Raw genomic sequence first — 12,712 nt, forward strand, 5'->3', positions numbered from 1 at the left:
CAGTAGTGAGGGAGTGCTACACCATCAGAATGGCAGTAATTAGGGAGTGCTACACCATCAGAATGCAGTAATGAGGGTGCGCTACACAGTCAGATCGGCATTAATGAGTGAGTGCTACACCATCAGAATGGCAGTAATCAGGGAGCACTACACTGTCAGAATGGCAGTAATGAGGGAGCGCTACACTGTCAGAATGGTAGTAATGAGGGTGGGCTACATGGTCAGAATGGCAGTAATGAGGGAGCGCTACATTGTCAGAACGGCTTCAATGAGAGAGCGCTACACCGTCAGAATGGCAGTAATGAAGGAGTGCTACACTGTCAGAAAGGCAGTAATGAGTGAGCGCTACACTGTCAGAATGGCAGTAATGAGTGAGCGCTACACTTGTCAGAATGGCAGTAATGAGTGAGCGCTACACTGTCAGAATGGCAGTAATGAGTGAGCGCTACACTGTCAGAATGGCAGTAATGAGGGAGTACTACACTGTCAGAACGGCTTTAATGAGGGAGCACAAGACTGTCAAAACGCAGTACTGTAGGAGTGCTACACGGTCAGCACAGCAGCATTGAGGGAGCGCTGCACTATCAGAACGACAATAATGAGGGAGTGCTGCACTGTCAGAACAGCAGTAATGAGGGAGTGCTGCACTGTCAGAACGGCAGTAATGAGGGAGTGCTGCACTGTCAGAATGGCGGTAATGAGGGAGCACTGCACTGTCAGAATGGCAGTAATGAGGGAGCGCTACATTGTCAGAACGGCAGTAATGAGGGAGCACTACGCCATCAGAATGGCAGTAATGAGGGAGCACTGCACTGTCAGAATGGCAGTAATGAGGGTGTGCTAGACGGTTAGAATGGCAGTAATGAGGGAGCGCTACACCATCAGAATGGCAGCAATGAGAAAGCGCTACACCATCAGAATGGCAGCAATGAGGAAGCGCTACACCATCAGAATGGCAGTAATGAGGAAGCGCTACACCATCAGAATGGCAGTAATGAGGAAATGCTACACCATCAGAATGGCAGTAATGAGGGAGCGGTACACCATCAGAATGGCAGTAATGAGGAAATGCTCCACCATCTGAATGGCAGTAATGAGGGAGCGGTACACCATCAGAATGGCGGTAATGAGGGAGCACTGCACTGTCAGAATGGCAGTAATGAGGGAGCGCTACATTGTCAGAACGGCAGTAATGAGGGAGCACTACGCCATCAGAATGGCAGTAATGAGGGAGCACTGCACTGTCAGAATGGCAGTAATGAGGGAACGCTACACTGTCAGAACGGCAGTAATGAGGGAGCACTACGCCATCAGAATGGCAGTAATGAGGGAGCACTGCACTGTCAGAATGGCAGTAATGAGGGAGCACTGCACTGTCAGAGTGGCAGCAGTGAGGGAGCGCTACACTGTCAGAATGGCAGTAATGTGGGAGCACTGCACTGTCAGAGTGGCAGCAGTGAGGGAGCGCTACACCATCAGAATGGCAGCAGTGAGGGAGCACTACACCATCAGAAAGGCAGCAATGAGGGTGTGCTAGACGGTTAGAATGGCAGTAATGAGGGAGCGCTACACCATCAGAATGGCAGTAATGAGGGAGCGCTACACCGTCAGAATGGTAGTAATGAGGGAGCGCTACACCGTCAGAATGGTAGTAATGAGGGAGTGCTACACCATCAGAATGGAAATAATGAGGGAGCGCTACACCGTCAGAATGGTAGTAATGAGGGAGCGCTACACCGTCAGAATGGTAGTAATGAGGGAGCGCTACACCACCAGAATGGCAGTACTGAGGGAGCGCTACACTGTCAGAATGGCAGTAATGAGGGAGCGCTACATTGTCAGAATGGCAGCAGTGAGGGAGCACTACACTGTCAGAACGGCAGTAATGAGGGAGCGCTACATTGTCAGAATGGCAGCAGTGAGGGAGCGCTACACTGTCAGAACGGCAGTAATGAGGGAGCGCTACATTGTCAGAATGGCAGTAATGAGGGAGCGCTACACCATCAGAATGGTAGTAATGAGGGAGTGCTACACCATCAGAATGGAAATAATGAGGGAGCGCTACACCGTCAGAACGGCAGTAATAAGGGAGCGCTACACCATCAGAATGGCTGTAATGAGGGAGCGCTACACCATCAGAATGGTAGTAATGAGGGAGCGCTACACCACCAGAATGGCAGTACTGAGGGGGCGCTACACTGTCAGAACGGCAGTAATGAGGGAGCGCTACACCATCAGAATGGCAGTAATGAGGGAGCGCTACACTGTCAGAATGGCAGTGATGAGGGCGCACTACACTGTCAGAACCACAGTAATAAGAGAGCGCTACACTGTCAGAACGGCAGTACTGAGGGAGCACTACACTGTCAGAATCGCAGTAATGAGGGAACGCTACTCCATCAAAATTGCAGTAATGAGTGAGTGCTACACCATCAGTACGGCTGTAATGAGAGAGTTCCATACTGTTAGAACGGCAGTAATGATGGCACGCTACTCCAACAGAATGGCAGAAATGAGGGCCTGCTACACTGTCAGAATGGCAATAATGAGGGAGCGCTAGACTGTCAAAATGGCAGTAATGAGGGAGTGCTACACTGTCAGAATGGCAGTAATGAGGGAGTGCTACACCACCAGAATGGCTGTAATGAGGGAGCACTACACTGTCAGGACGGCAGTAATAAGAGAGCGCTACACTGTCAGAATGGCAGTAATGAGGGAACGCTACACGGTCAGAACAGCAGTAATGAGGTTTGTGTTGCACCATCAGAATGGCTGTAATGAGGGAGCGCCACACTGTTAGAACGGCAGTAATGAGGGCGCGCTACTCCAACAGAATGACAGAAATGAAGGCGCACTACACCGTCAGTACAGTAGTAATGAGGGAGTGCTACATCATCAGAATGGCAGTAATGAGGGAGCGCTACACCGTCAGAATGGCAGTAATGAGTGAGCGCTACACTGTCAGAATGGCAGTAATGAGTGAGCACAACACTGTCAGAATGGCAGTAATGAGGGAGTGCTGCACTGTCAGAACGGCTTTAATGAGGGAGCGCAAGAGTGTCAAAACGCAGTACTGTAGGAGTGCTACACGGTCAGAACAGCAGTAATGAGGGAGCACTACAATGTTAGAATGGCAGTAATGAGGTTGTGCTACATGGTCAGAATGGAGGTAATGAGTGAGCGCTGCACCGTCAGAATGGCAATAATGAGGGAGCACTGCACCGTCAGAATGGCAATAATGAGGGCCCGCTACACCGTCAGAATGGCAGGAATGAGGGTGGGCTACACGGTCAGTATGGCAGTAATGAGGGAGTGTTACACTGTCAGAATGGCAGCAATGAGGGAGTGCTACACTGTCACTATGGCAACAATGAGGGAGTTCTACAGTGTCAGAATGGCAGTAATGAGGGAGCGCTACACTGTCAGAATGGCAGTAATGAGGCAGCGCTAGACTGTCAAAATGGCAGTAATGAGGGAGCACTACACCGTCAGAACGGCTTTAATGAGGGAGCGCTAGCCTGTCAAACGCAGTACTGTAGGAGTCAGAATGGCAGTGATGAGGGAATGCTGCACTGCCAGAATGCCAGTAATGAAGGAGTGCTACACGGTTAGAACGGCAGTAATGAAGGTGTATACACTGTCAGAACGGCAGTAATAAGAGAGCGCTACACTGTCAGAATGGCAGTAATGAGGGAGTACTGCACTGTCAGAACGGCAGTACTGAGGGAGCGCTACACCGTCAGAATTGCAGGAATGAGGGTGGGCAACACGGTCAGTATGGCAGTAATGAGGGAGTGTTACACTGTCAGAATGGCAGCAATGAGGGAGTGTTACACTGTCAGAAGGCAGTAACGAGGGAGCGCTACACCGTCAGAATGGCTTTAATGAAGGAGCGCTAGACTGTCAAAACGCAGTACTGTAGGAGTCAGAATGGCAGTAATGAGGGAATGCTGTACTGCAAGAATGCCAGTAATGAAGGAGTGCTACACTGTCAGAACGGCAGTAGTGAAGGTGTATACACCGTCAGAACGTCAGTTATGTGGGAGCGCTCCATCGCCAGAACGGCAGTAATGAGTGAGTGCTACACCATCAGTACGGCTGTAATGAGGGAGCTCCACACTGTTAGAACGGCAGTAATGATGGCCCGATACTCCAACAGCATGGCAGAAATGAGGGCCTGCTACACCATCAGAATGGCAGTAATGAAGGAGCGCTACACTGTCAGAACGGCAGTAGTGAGGGAGTGCTACACCATCAGAATGGCAGTAATGAGGGTGCGCTACACAGTCAGATCGGCATTAATGAGTGAGTGCTACACCATCAGATCGGCATTAATGAGTGAGTGCTACACCATCAGAATGGCAGTAATCAGGGAGCACTACACTGTCAGAATGGCAGTAATGAGGGAGCGCTACATTGTCAGAATGGTAGTAATGAGGGAGCACTGCACTGTCAGAATGGCAGTAATGAGGGAGCGCTACATTGTCAGAATGGTAGTAATGAGGGAGCACTACACTGTCAGAACGGCAGTAATGAGGGTGGGCTACATGGTCAGAATGGCAGTAATGAGGGAGCGCTACATTGTCAGAACGGCTTCAATGAGAGAGCGCTACACCGTCAGAATGGCAGTAATGAGGGAGCACTGCACTGTCAGAATGGCAGTAATGAGGGAGCACTGTACTGTCAGAATGGCAGTAATGAGGGAGCACTGCACTGTCAGAATGGCAGCAGTGAGGGAGCGCTACACCATCAGAAAGGCAGCAATGAGGGTGTGCTAGACGGTTAGAATGGCAGTAATGAGGGAGCGCTACACCATCAGAATGGCAGTAATGAGGGAGCGCTACACTGTCAGAATCGCAGTAATGAGGGAACGCTACTCCATCAAAATTGCAGTAATGAGTGAGTGCTACACCATCAGTACGGCTGTAATGAGAGAGTTCCATACTGTTAGAACGGCAATAATGATGGCACGCTACTCCAACAGAATGGCAGAAATGAGGGCCTGCTACACTGTCAGAATGGCAGTAATGAGGGAGCGCTACACTGTCAGAATGACAGTAATGAGGGAGCGCTAGACTGTCAAAATGGCAGTAATGAGGGAGCGCTACACTGTCAGAACGGCTTTAATGAGGGAGCGCTAGCCTGTCAAAACGCAGTACTGTAGGAGTCAGAACGGCAGTATTGAGGGAATGCTGCACTGCCAGAATGCCAGTAATGAAGGAGTGCTACACGGTCAGAATGGCAGTAATGAAGGTGTATACACGGTTAGAACGGCAGTAATGAGGGAACGCTACACTGTCAGAATGGCAGTAATGAGGGAGCACTACACTGTCAGAATCGCAGTAATGAGAGAACGCTACACCGTCAGAATTGCAGGAATGAGGGTGGGCTACACGGTCAGTATGGCAGTAATGAGGGAGTGTTACACTGTCAGAATGGCAGCAATGAGGGAGTGTTACACTGTCAGAATGGCAGCAATGAGGGAGTGCTACACTGTCAGAAGGCAGTAATGAGGGAGCGCTACACCGTCAGAATGGCTTTAATGAGGGAGCGCTAGACTGTCAAAACGCAGTACTGTAGGAGTCAGAATGGCAGTAATGAGGGAATGCTGCACTGCCAGAATGCCAGTAATGAAGGAGTGCTACACTGTCAGAATGGCAGTAGTGAAGGTGTATACACCGTCAGAACGTCAGTTATGTGGGAGCGCTCCATCGCCAGAACGGCAGTAATGAGTAAGTGCTACACCATCAGTACGGCTGTAATGAGGGAGCCCCACGCTGTTAGAACGGCAGTAATGATGGCCCGCTACTCCAACAGCATGGCAGAAATGAGGGCCTGCTACACCATCAGAATGACAGTAATGAAGGAGCGCTACACTGTCAGAACGGCAGTAGTGAGGGAGTGCTACACCATCAGAATGGCAGTAATGAGGGCCTGCTACACCATCAGAATGGCAGTAATGAAGGAGCGCTACACTGTCAGAATGGCAGTAATGAGGGAGCGCTACACAGTCAGATCGGCATTAATGAGTGAGTGCTACACCATCAGAATGGCAGTAATCAGGGAGCGCTACACTGTCAGAATGACAGTAATGAGGGAGCGCTACACTGTCAGAATGGCAGTAATGAGGGAGCGCTACACTGTCAGAATGGCAGTAATGAGGGAGCGCTAGACTGTCAGAATGGCAGTAATGAGGGTGCGCTACACAGTCACAACGGTAGTAATCAGGGAGCGCTACACTGTCAGAATGGCAGTAATGAGGGAGCGCTACGTTGTCAGAATGGCAGTAATGAGGGAGCGCTACACTGTCAGAATGGCAGTAATGAGGGTGCGCTACACTGTCAGAATGGCAGTAATGAGGGAGCGCTACATTGTCAGAATGGCAGTAATGAGGGAGCGCTACACTGTCAGAATGGCAGTAATGAGGGTGCGCTACACAGTCAGATCGGCATTAATGAGTGAGTGCTACACCATCAGAATGGCAGTAATGAGGGAGCGCTACACTGTCAGAATGGCAGTAATGAGGGAGCGCTACACTGTCAGAATGGCAGTAATGAGGGTGCGCTACACAGTCAGATCGGCATTAATGAGTGAGTGCTACACCATCAGAATGGCAGTAATCAGGGAGCGCTACACTGTCAGAATGGCAGTAATGAGGGACGCTACACTGTCAGAATGGCAGTAATGAGGGAGCGCTAGACTGTCAGAATGGCAGTAATGAGGGTGCGCTACACAGTCAGAACGGTAGTAATGAGGGAATGCTAGACCATCAGAATGGCAGTAATGAGGTTGCGCTACACCATCAGAATGGCAGTAATGAGTGAGCGCTACACCATCAGAATGGCAGTAATGAGGGAGCGCTACATTGTCAGAGTGGCAGTAATGAGGGAGCGCTACACTGTTAAGAGCGGCAATAACGGGGGTGCACTAGACTGTCAAAACGCAGTACTGTAGGAGTGCTACACGGTCAGAACTGCAGTAATGAGGGAGCATTGCACCATCAGAACGACAGTAATGAGAAAGTGATGCACCGTCAGAATGCCAGTAATGAGGGTGGGCTACACGGTCAGAATGGCAGGAATGAGGGAGCACTACACTGTCAGAATGGCAGTTAAGAGGGAGCACTACACCATCACAATGGCTGTAATGATGGAGCGCTACACCGTCAGAATGGCAGAAATGAAGGAGCGGTACACCATCTGAATGGCAGTAGTGAGGGCTGCTACCCTGTCAGAAGGGCAGTAATAAGGGCATGCTACACAGTCAGAACAAAGAACAAACAAAGAACAAAGAAAATTACAGCACAGGAACAGGCCCTTCTGCCCTCCCAGCCTGCGCCGATCCAGATCCTTTATCTAAACCTGTCTCCTATTTTCCAAGGTCTACTTCCCTCTGTTCCCGCCCATTCATATACCTGTCTAGATGCTTCTTAAATTGCTATTGTGCCCGCCTCTACCACCTCCGCTGGTAAAGCGTTCCAGGCACCCACCACCCTCTGCGTAAAAAAACTTTCCACGCACACCTCCCTTAAACATTCCCCCTCTCACCTTGAAATCGTGACCCCTTGTAACTGACACCCCGACTCTTGGGAAAAGCTTGTTGCTGTCCACCCTGTCCATACCTCTCATAATTTTGTAGACCTCAATCAGGTCCCCCCTCAACCTCCGTCTTTCCAACGAAAACAATCCTAATCTACTCAACCTTTCTTCATAGCTAGCACCCTCCATACCAGGCAACATCCTGGTGAACCTCCTCTGCACCCTCTCCAAGGCATCCACATCCTTCTGGTAATGTGGCGACCAGAACTGCACGCAGTATTCCAAATGTGGCCGAACCAAAGTCCTATACAACTGTAACATGACCTGCCAACTCTTGTACTCAATACCCCGTCCGATGAAGTCAAGCATGCTGTATGCCTTCTTGACCACTCTATCAACCTGCGTTGCCACCTTCAGGGTACAATGGACCTGAACTCCCAGATCTCTCTGCACATCAATTTTCCCCAAGACCCTTCCATTGACCATATACTCCGCTCTTGAATTTGATCTTCCAAAATGCATCACCTCGCATTTGCCTGGTTTGAACTCCATCTGCCATTTCTCTGCCCAACTCTCCAATCTATCTATATTTTGTTGTATTCTCTGACAGTCTCCTCGCTATCTGCAACTCCACCAATCTTAGTATCATCTGCAAACTTGCTAATCAGACCACCTATACCTTCCTCCAGGTCATTTATGTAGATCACAAACATCAGTGGTCTGAGCATTGATCCCTGTGGAACACCACTAGTCACCCTTCTCCATTTTGAGACACTCCCTTCCACCACTACTCTCTGTCTCCTGTTGCCCAGCCAGTTCTTTATCCATCTAGCTAGTACACCCTGAACCCCATACGACTTCACTTTTTCCATCAACCTGCCATGGGAAACCTTATCAAACGCCTTACTAAAGTCCATGTATATGACATCTACAGCCCTTCCCTCATCAATTAACTTTGTCACTTCCTCAAAGAATTACGGCAGTAATGACGGCGCGCTACACTGTCAGAATGACATTACGAACATATAAATTAGGAGCAGTAGTAGGCCACTCCCCCCTCAAGCCTGCTCTGCCACTCAATAAGATTATGGCTAATCTGATTGTAACCTCAACCCCACCGAACCCAAATAACCTGTCACCCCCTTGGTAATCAAAATCTATCTAAATCTGCCTTAAAATATTCAGTCTCCTCTACTGCTTTTGAAGCTAGAAACTTTCAGAGACTCACAACAATCAGATTTTAAAAAATTCTCATCTCTGTCTCAAGTAGGTGACCACTTATTTTTAAACAGTGACCCCTAGTTGTAGATTCTCCGACAAGAGGCAACATCCTCTTTTCATCCAAGCTGTCAATACCCCTCAGGATCTTAAAGGTTTTGATCAAGTTACTTCTTAACTTTCCTGAACTCTAGTTGACATAAACCTAACCTTTTCTCAGAAGGTAACCTGCCCATCCCTGTATTGGTCCATTAAATCTTCTCTGAACTGCTTCAAACGCATTTCCATCTTTCCTTCAATAAGGAGACCAATACTGTACACCGTACTCTAGATGTCGTCTCACCAATGCTCTGTGCAACTGAAGTATAACCTCCCTACTTTTTTAATCAATTCCCTTTACAGTAAATTCTAACATTCTAATAGCTTTTCTAATTGCTTGTTGTACCTGTATTTTGTGATTCATGCACCAGGACACCCAGATCCCTCTGCATCTCAGAGCTCTGCAATCTCTCACCATTTAGATAATAAGGGTATTTTTGATTCTTCCTGCCAAAATGGACAGTTTCATATTTGCCCACATTATACTCCATTTGCCAGAGTTTTGGCCACTCACTTAACCTTTGTTCCTTTGTAGCCGCCTCATGTTCACTTCACAATTTACTTTCCCATTTGTCTTTGTGTCATCAGCAACTTTAGCACCATATATTTTGGTCCCTTTATCTAAGTTATCTATATAAAGTGCGAAAAGTTGAGGGTGCCCTGAAAGTTGAACCCTGAGGCACACCACTCTCCAACCAGAAAAAGACCCATTTATGGCAATTCTTTTTCCTGTTAGTCAATCTTCAATCCATGTTAATATTTTACCCCCTACAGCTTGAGCTTTTATTTTAAGACCTGGGGTTCTTTCCAGTTGGAAAGAACAGATTAAATTGCAATTAATATTTTTGTATTTAATGCCATTAATTGAGCATTTCATAAACTTGGATTTGTTTTCAGTCAGTGTTCCACCTGTCACATTCTTCATTAAAGTCTGAGGTGTTAACCTGTGCATGCTGACCAGGTGCATCTAGTTACGATCCCACACAATGAAAAATGATTCCAAGAACTTCTACATCTCAATGGTAATAGTGCAAAATTGATGTCATTGTGCAACACCAACACCAGGGGCTGGTTTAGCACAGAGGGCTAAATAGGTGGCTTGTAATGCAGAACAAGGCCAGCAGAGCGGGTTCAATTCTCATACTGGCCTCCCCGAATAGGCGCTGGAATGTGGCATCTAGGAGCTTTTCACAATAACTTCACTGAAACCTACTTGTGACAATAAGCGATTATTATTAAAACCAAAATATCAGATATACCAGTCAGAATTCTGTTATTTTTCTCCTGTCTTGTTCTTTCATTTTACCAAGCTTCATAGGAGGTGGTGCAGAGATAGTGTTGCATTGTAATCTTCTGGGGTTCACTGGGTTGTGAAGCAATCAGTAGTTCAGAGAGTGACACTGCTGTTGAGGAGGGTGGGGGGGGGAAGAGAGAAAGAAGGTGAAGGAGAGGAAGAGGAGCTGCTGACCAGCTGAACACGATGTTTGTCAATGAGTGTCAGAATATATTGTTTAGGTAGAAATTGAATGGGTCACTGGGCAGGTGAGGTTGTGTCTGGCAAATTTATTTGAATTTTTTAAGGGCAAGCCATACCATCAATCTGGCTATTTTCCTGACATCTCTTGGCTGGGAGAAATGGAAAGGCAGAGTGTTTTTATTGTAGTGGAAGGCTTCTCAGTGTCTAAGTGATGGAAGTGGGGAGGACTGGCATGCAGATACAGCTGATGGACGGAATGCTGGCCTTTTTTGGACCGGAAAAGTGGAGTGTGACGGGCGTGACTGCAAATGTTCAAGGCTTTGCTGCGACCATGCCTGGAGTGTCACACACAGATTGTGGTCTCTTTATCTGATGAGGATTTACTTGACTTGGTTCATTGGATTGAGCCCTCTTTCTCTCTGGAGTTTGGAAGACTGAGAGGTGAAACTTAAGGGATTCTGAGGGGCATTACAGGATGGATGCTGGGGCGTTGTTTGTCTTGGCTGCAGTCTGGACTAGAATCATAGAATGTACAGTGCAGAAGGAGGCCATTCGGCCCATCGAGTCTGCACCGACTCCTGCAAAGCGCACCCTACCCAAGGTTAACACCTCCACCCTATCCCCATAACCCAGTAACCCCACCCAACACCAAGGGGAATTTTGGACACTAAGGCAATTTATCATGTCCAATCCACCTAACTTGCACATCTTTGGACTGTGGGAGGAAACCGGAGCACCCGGAGGAAACCCACGCACACACGGGGAGGATGTGCAGACTCCGCACAGACAGTGACCCAAGCCGGAATCGAACCTGGGACCCTGGAGCTGTGAAACGATTGTGCTATCCACAATGCTACCGTGCTGCCAACAGGGTCCATGACAGGGACATCATGATCTCAGGATTGTTGAGGAGGCGTAAAGTGGTGCTTGTTTGGCACTGTGAATCGTAGGAGTTCCTGCTGTGGAGGGCTGTAGATGCTTAGTCGTTGAGTGTACTCTGGGGGAGTCAGGGACCAAGTGCAAAAGTGAAATTCAGATAGATGATCGATTATCGTCTTAAGTGTTGGAACATGCTTGAGTGGCTGAATGGCTGGCTCCAGCTCCGGTTTCTTATCTTTATAATTGTTGTTTCGCAACTCCAATGTTGCTGACTTGGTGCAACTTTGGTCAACAGTGGCACTCCACTCCCCAGCTTGGTATTATAGGAGTTAGCTCTTGATTGGCACATTTGAGGCTCTGACTCAACTCAAAACTCTCCCAGACATAAACCCCTGCACAAACCCCACCCCCAACACACCTCAGTATTTTGCTTTTATTTTAGTTTTAAATTACCTGGACAAATCCAAAAGGAAAGTCTATTTCTGTGGCTCCTCCAGATCCTTGATGGAAAACCTGCCTCCAATCCTCGATCATAGCTGGGAATGTGCAGTTATACTCTGCATTGTGCCAGTCTGTGTTTGATTCACCTACAAGTAGATCATATAGAGCAATAAGCCTCAGATTATCTTGAGGGACAAAGTTTTGAGTGTCACTTTCACCATCCAACCAAAGGCCATTAAAATCGACAAACCTCCAATTGGGTCAGTATTATATTAAGTTATTCAGGCATGGGACAGTGTACAGGACCTTATTCCCAAACCAAAGATCCACACAAAATGCCCAGAAGGGTAAACATTATCAAAACAAAAAAAGGTTTAGGCCCAAAAAGGACCCCGTTATAAATGCAAAATTGGTCTCAGCAAAAGATGATTGGTCACCTAAGAGGACTACGTTCTTCATATGCTCAAAGATGGGTTACGGTGATGCATGACAAGGGCCTGCAGGGAGGGTTGGTTAAAGAAGGAGAAAGGTTAAAAAGAAGTTGAGGATAAATAGTCAGGAAGAAAAGTTTACAAAGGCCCAAAGCAGAAATTTAAATTGCTGCGGGAAAGAAATAGATGATATGTTTTGTTTTTAAAGAAAATAAAAGATTTTGTTTTCAGTTTTTGTGGTTTGAACATGTGGGAATATAAAACCAATTTCTGAATGAAAACTAAAAAAAGTCTAAATTATGGTCTTGTTCAGTGTGAAACGCATCTTGTTTAACCCATTGCAGTGTTTGGTTATTGCTCTACATATATACATAGAACATAACAGCGCAGTACAGGCCCTTCGGCCCTCGATGTTGCGCCGACCTGTGAAACCTCTCTAAAGCCCATCTACACTATTCCTTATCATCCATATGTTTATCCAATGACCATTTAAATGCTCTTAATGTTGGCGAGTCCACTACTGTTGCAGGCAGGGCATTCCATGCCCTTACTACTCTCTGAGTAAAGAACCTACCTCTGACATCTGTCCTATATCTATCTCCCCTCAATTTAAAGCCATGTCCCCTCGT

The 12,712-nt window shown here is 47.5% G+C and overlaps 1 protein-coding gene across 1 annotated transcript in view; it reads right to left on the bottom strand.

The window, feature by feature from the left end:
• The window catches only part of siae (sialic acid acetylesterase), a 128,841-nt gene that overhangs the window by 11,971 nt on the left and 104,158 nt on the right, over positions 1-12,712 (bottom strand). Inside the window, exon 7 of the mRNA XM_038779236.1 lies at positions 11,665-11,798. Within this exon, the coding sequence (XP_038635164.1) occupies positions 11,665-11,798 (134 nt within the window). The remainder of the gene's footprint in view (positions 1-11,664; positions 11,799-12,712) is intronic.

The sequence above is a fragment of the Scyliorhinus canicula genome, chromosome 19, assembly GCF_902713615.1.
Source record: "Scyliorhinus canicula chromosome 19, sScyCan1.1, whole genome shotgun sequence".
In the NCBI taxonomy this organism is placed as follows: domain Eukaryota; kingdom Metazoa; phylum Chordata; class Chondrichthyes; order Carcharhiniformes; family Scyliorhinidae; genus Scyliorhinus; species Scyliorhinus canicula.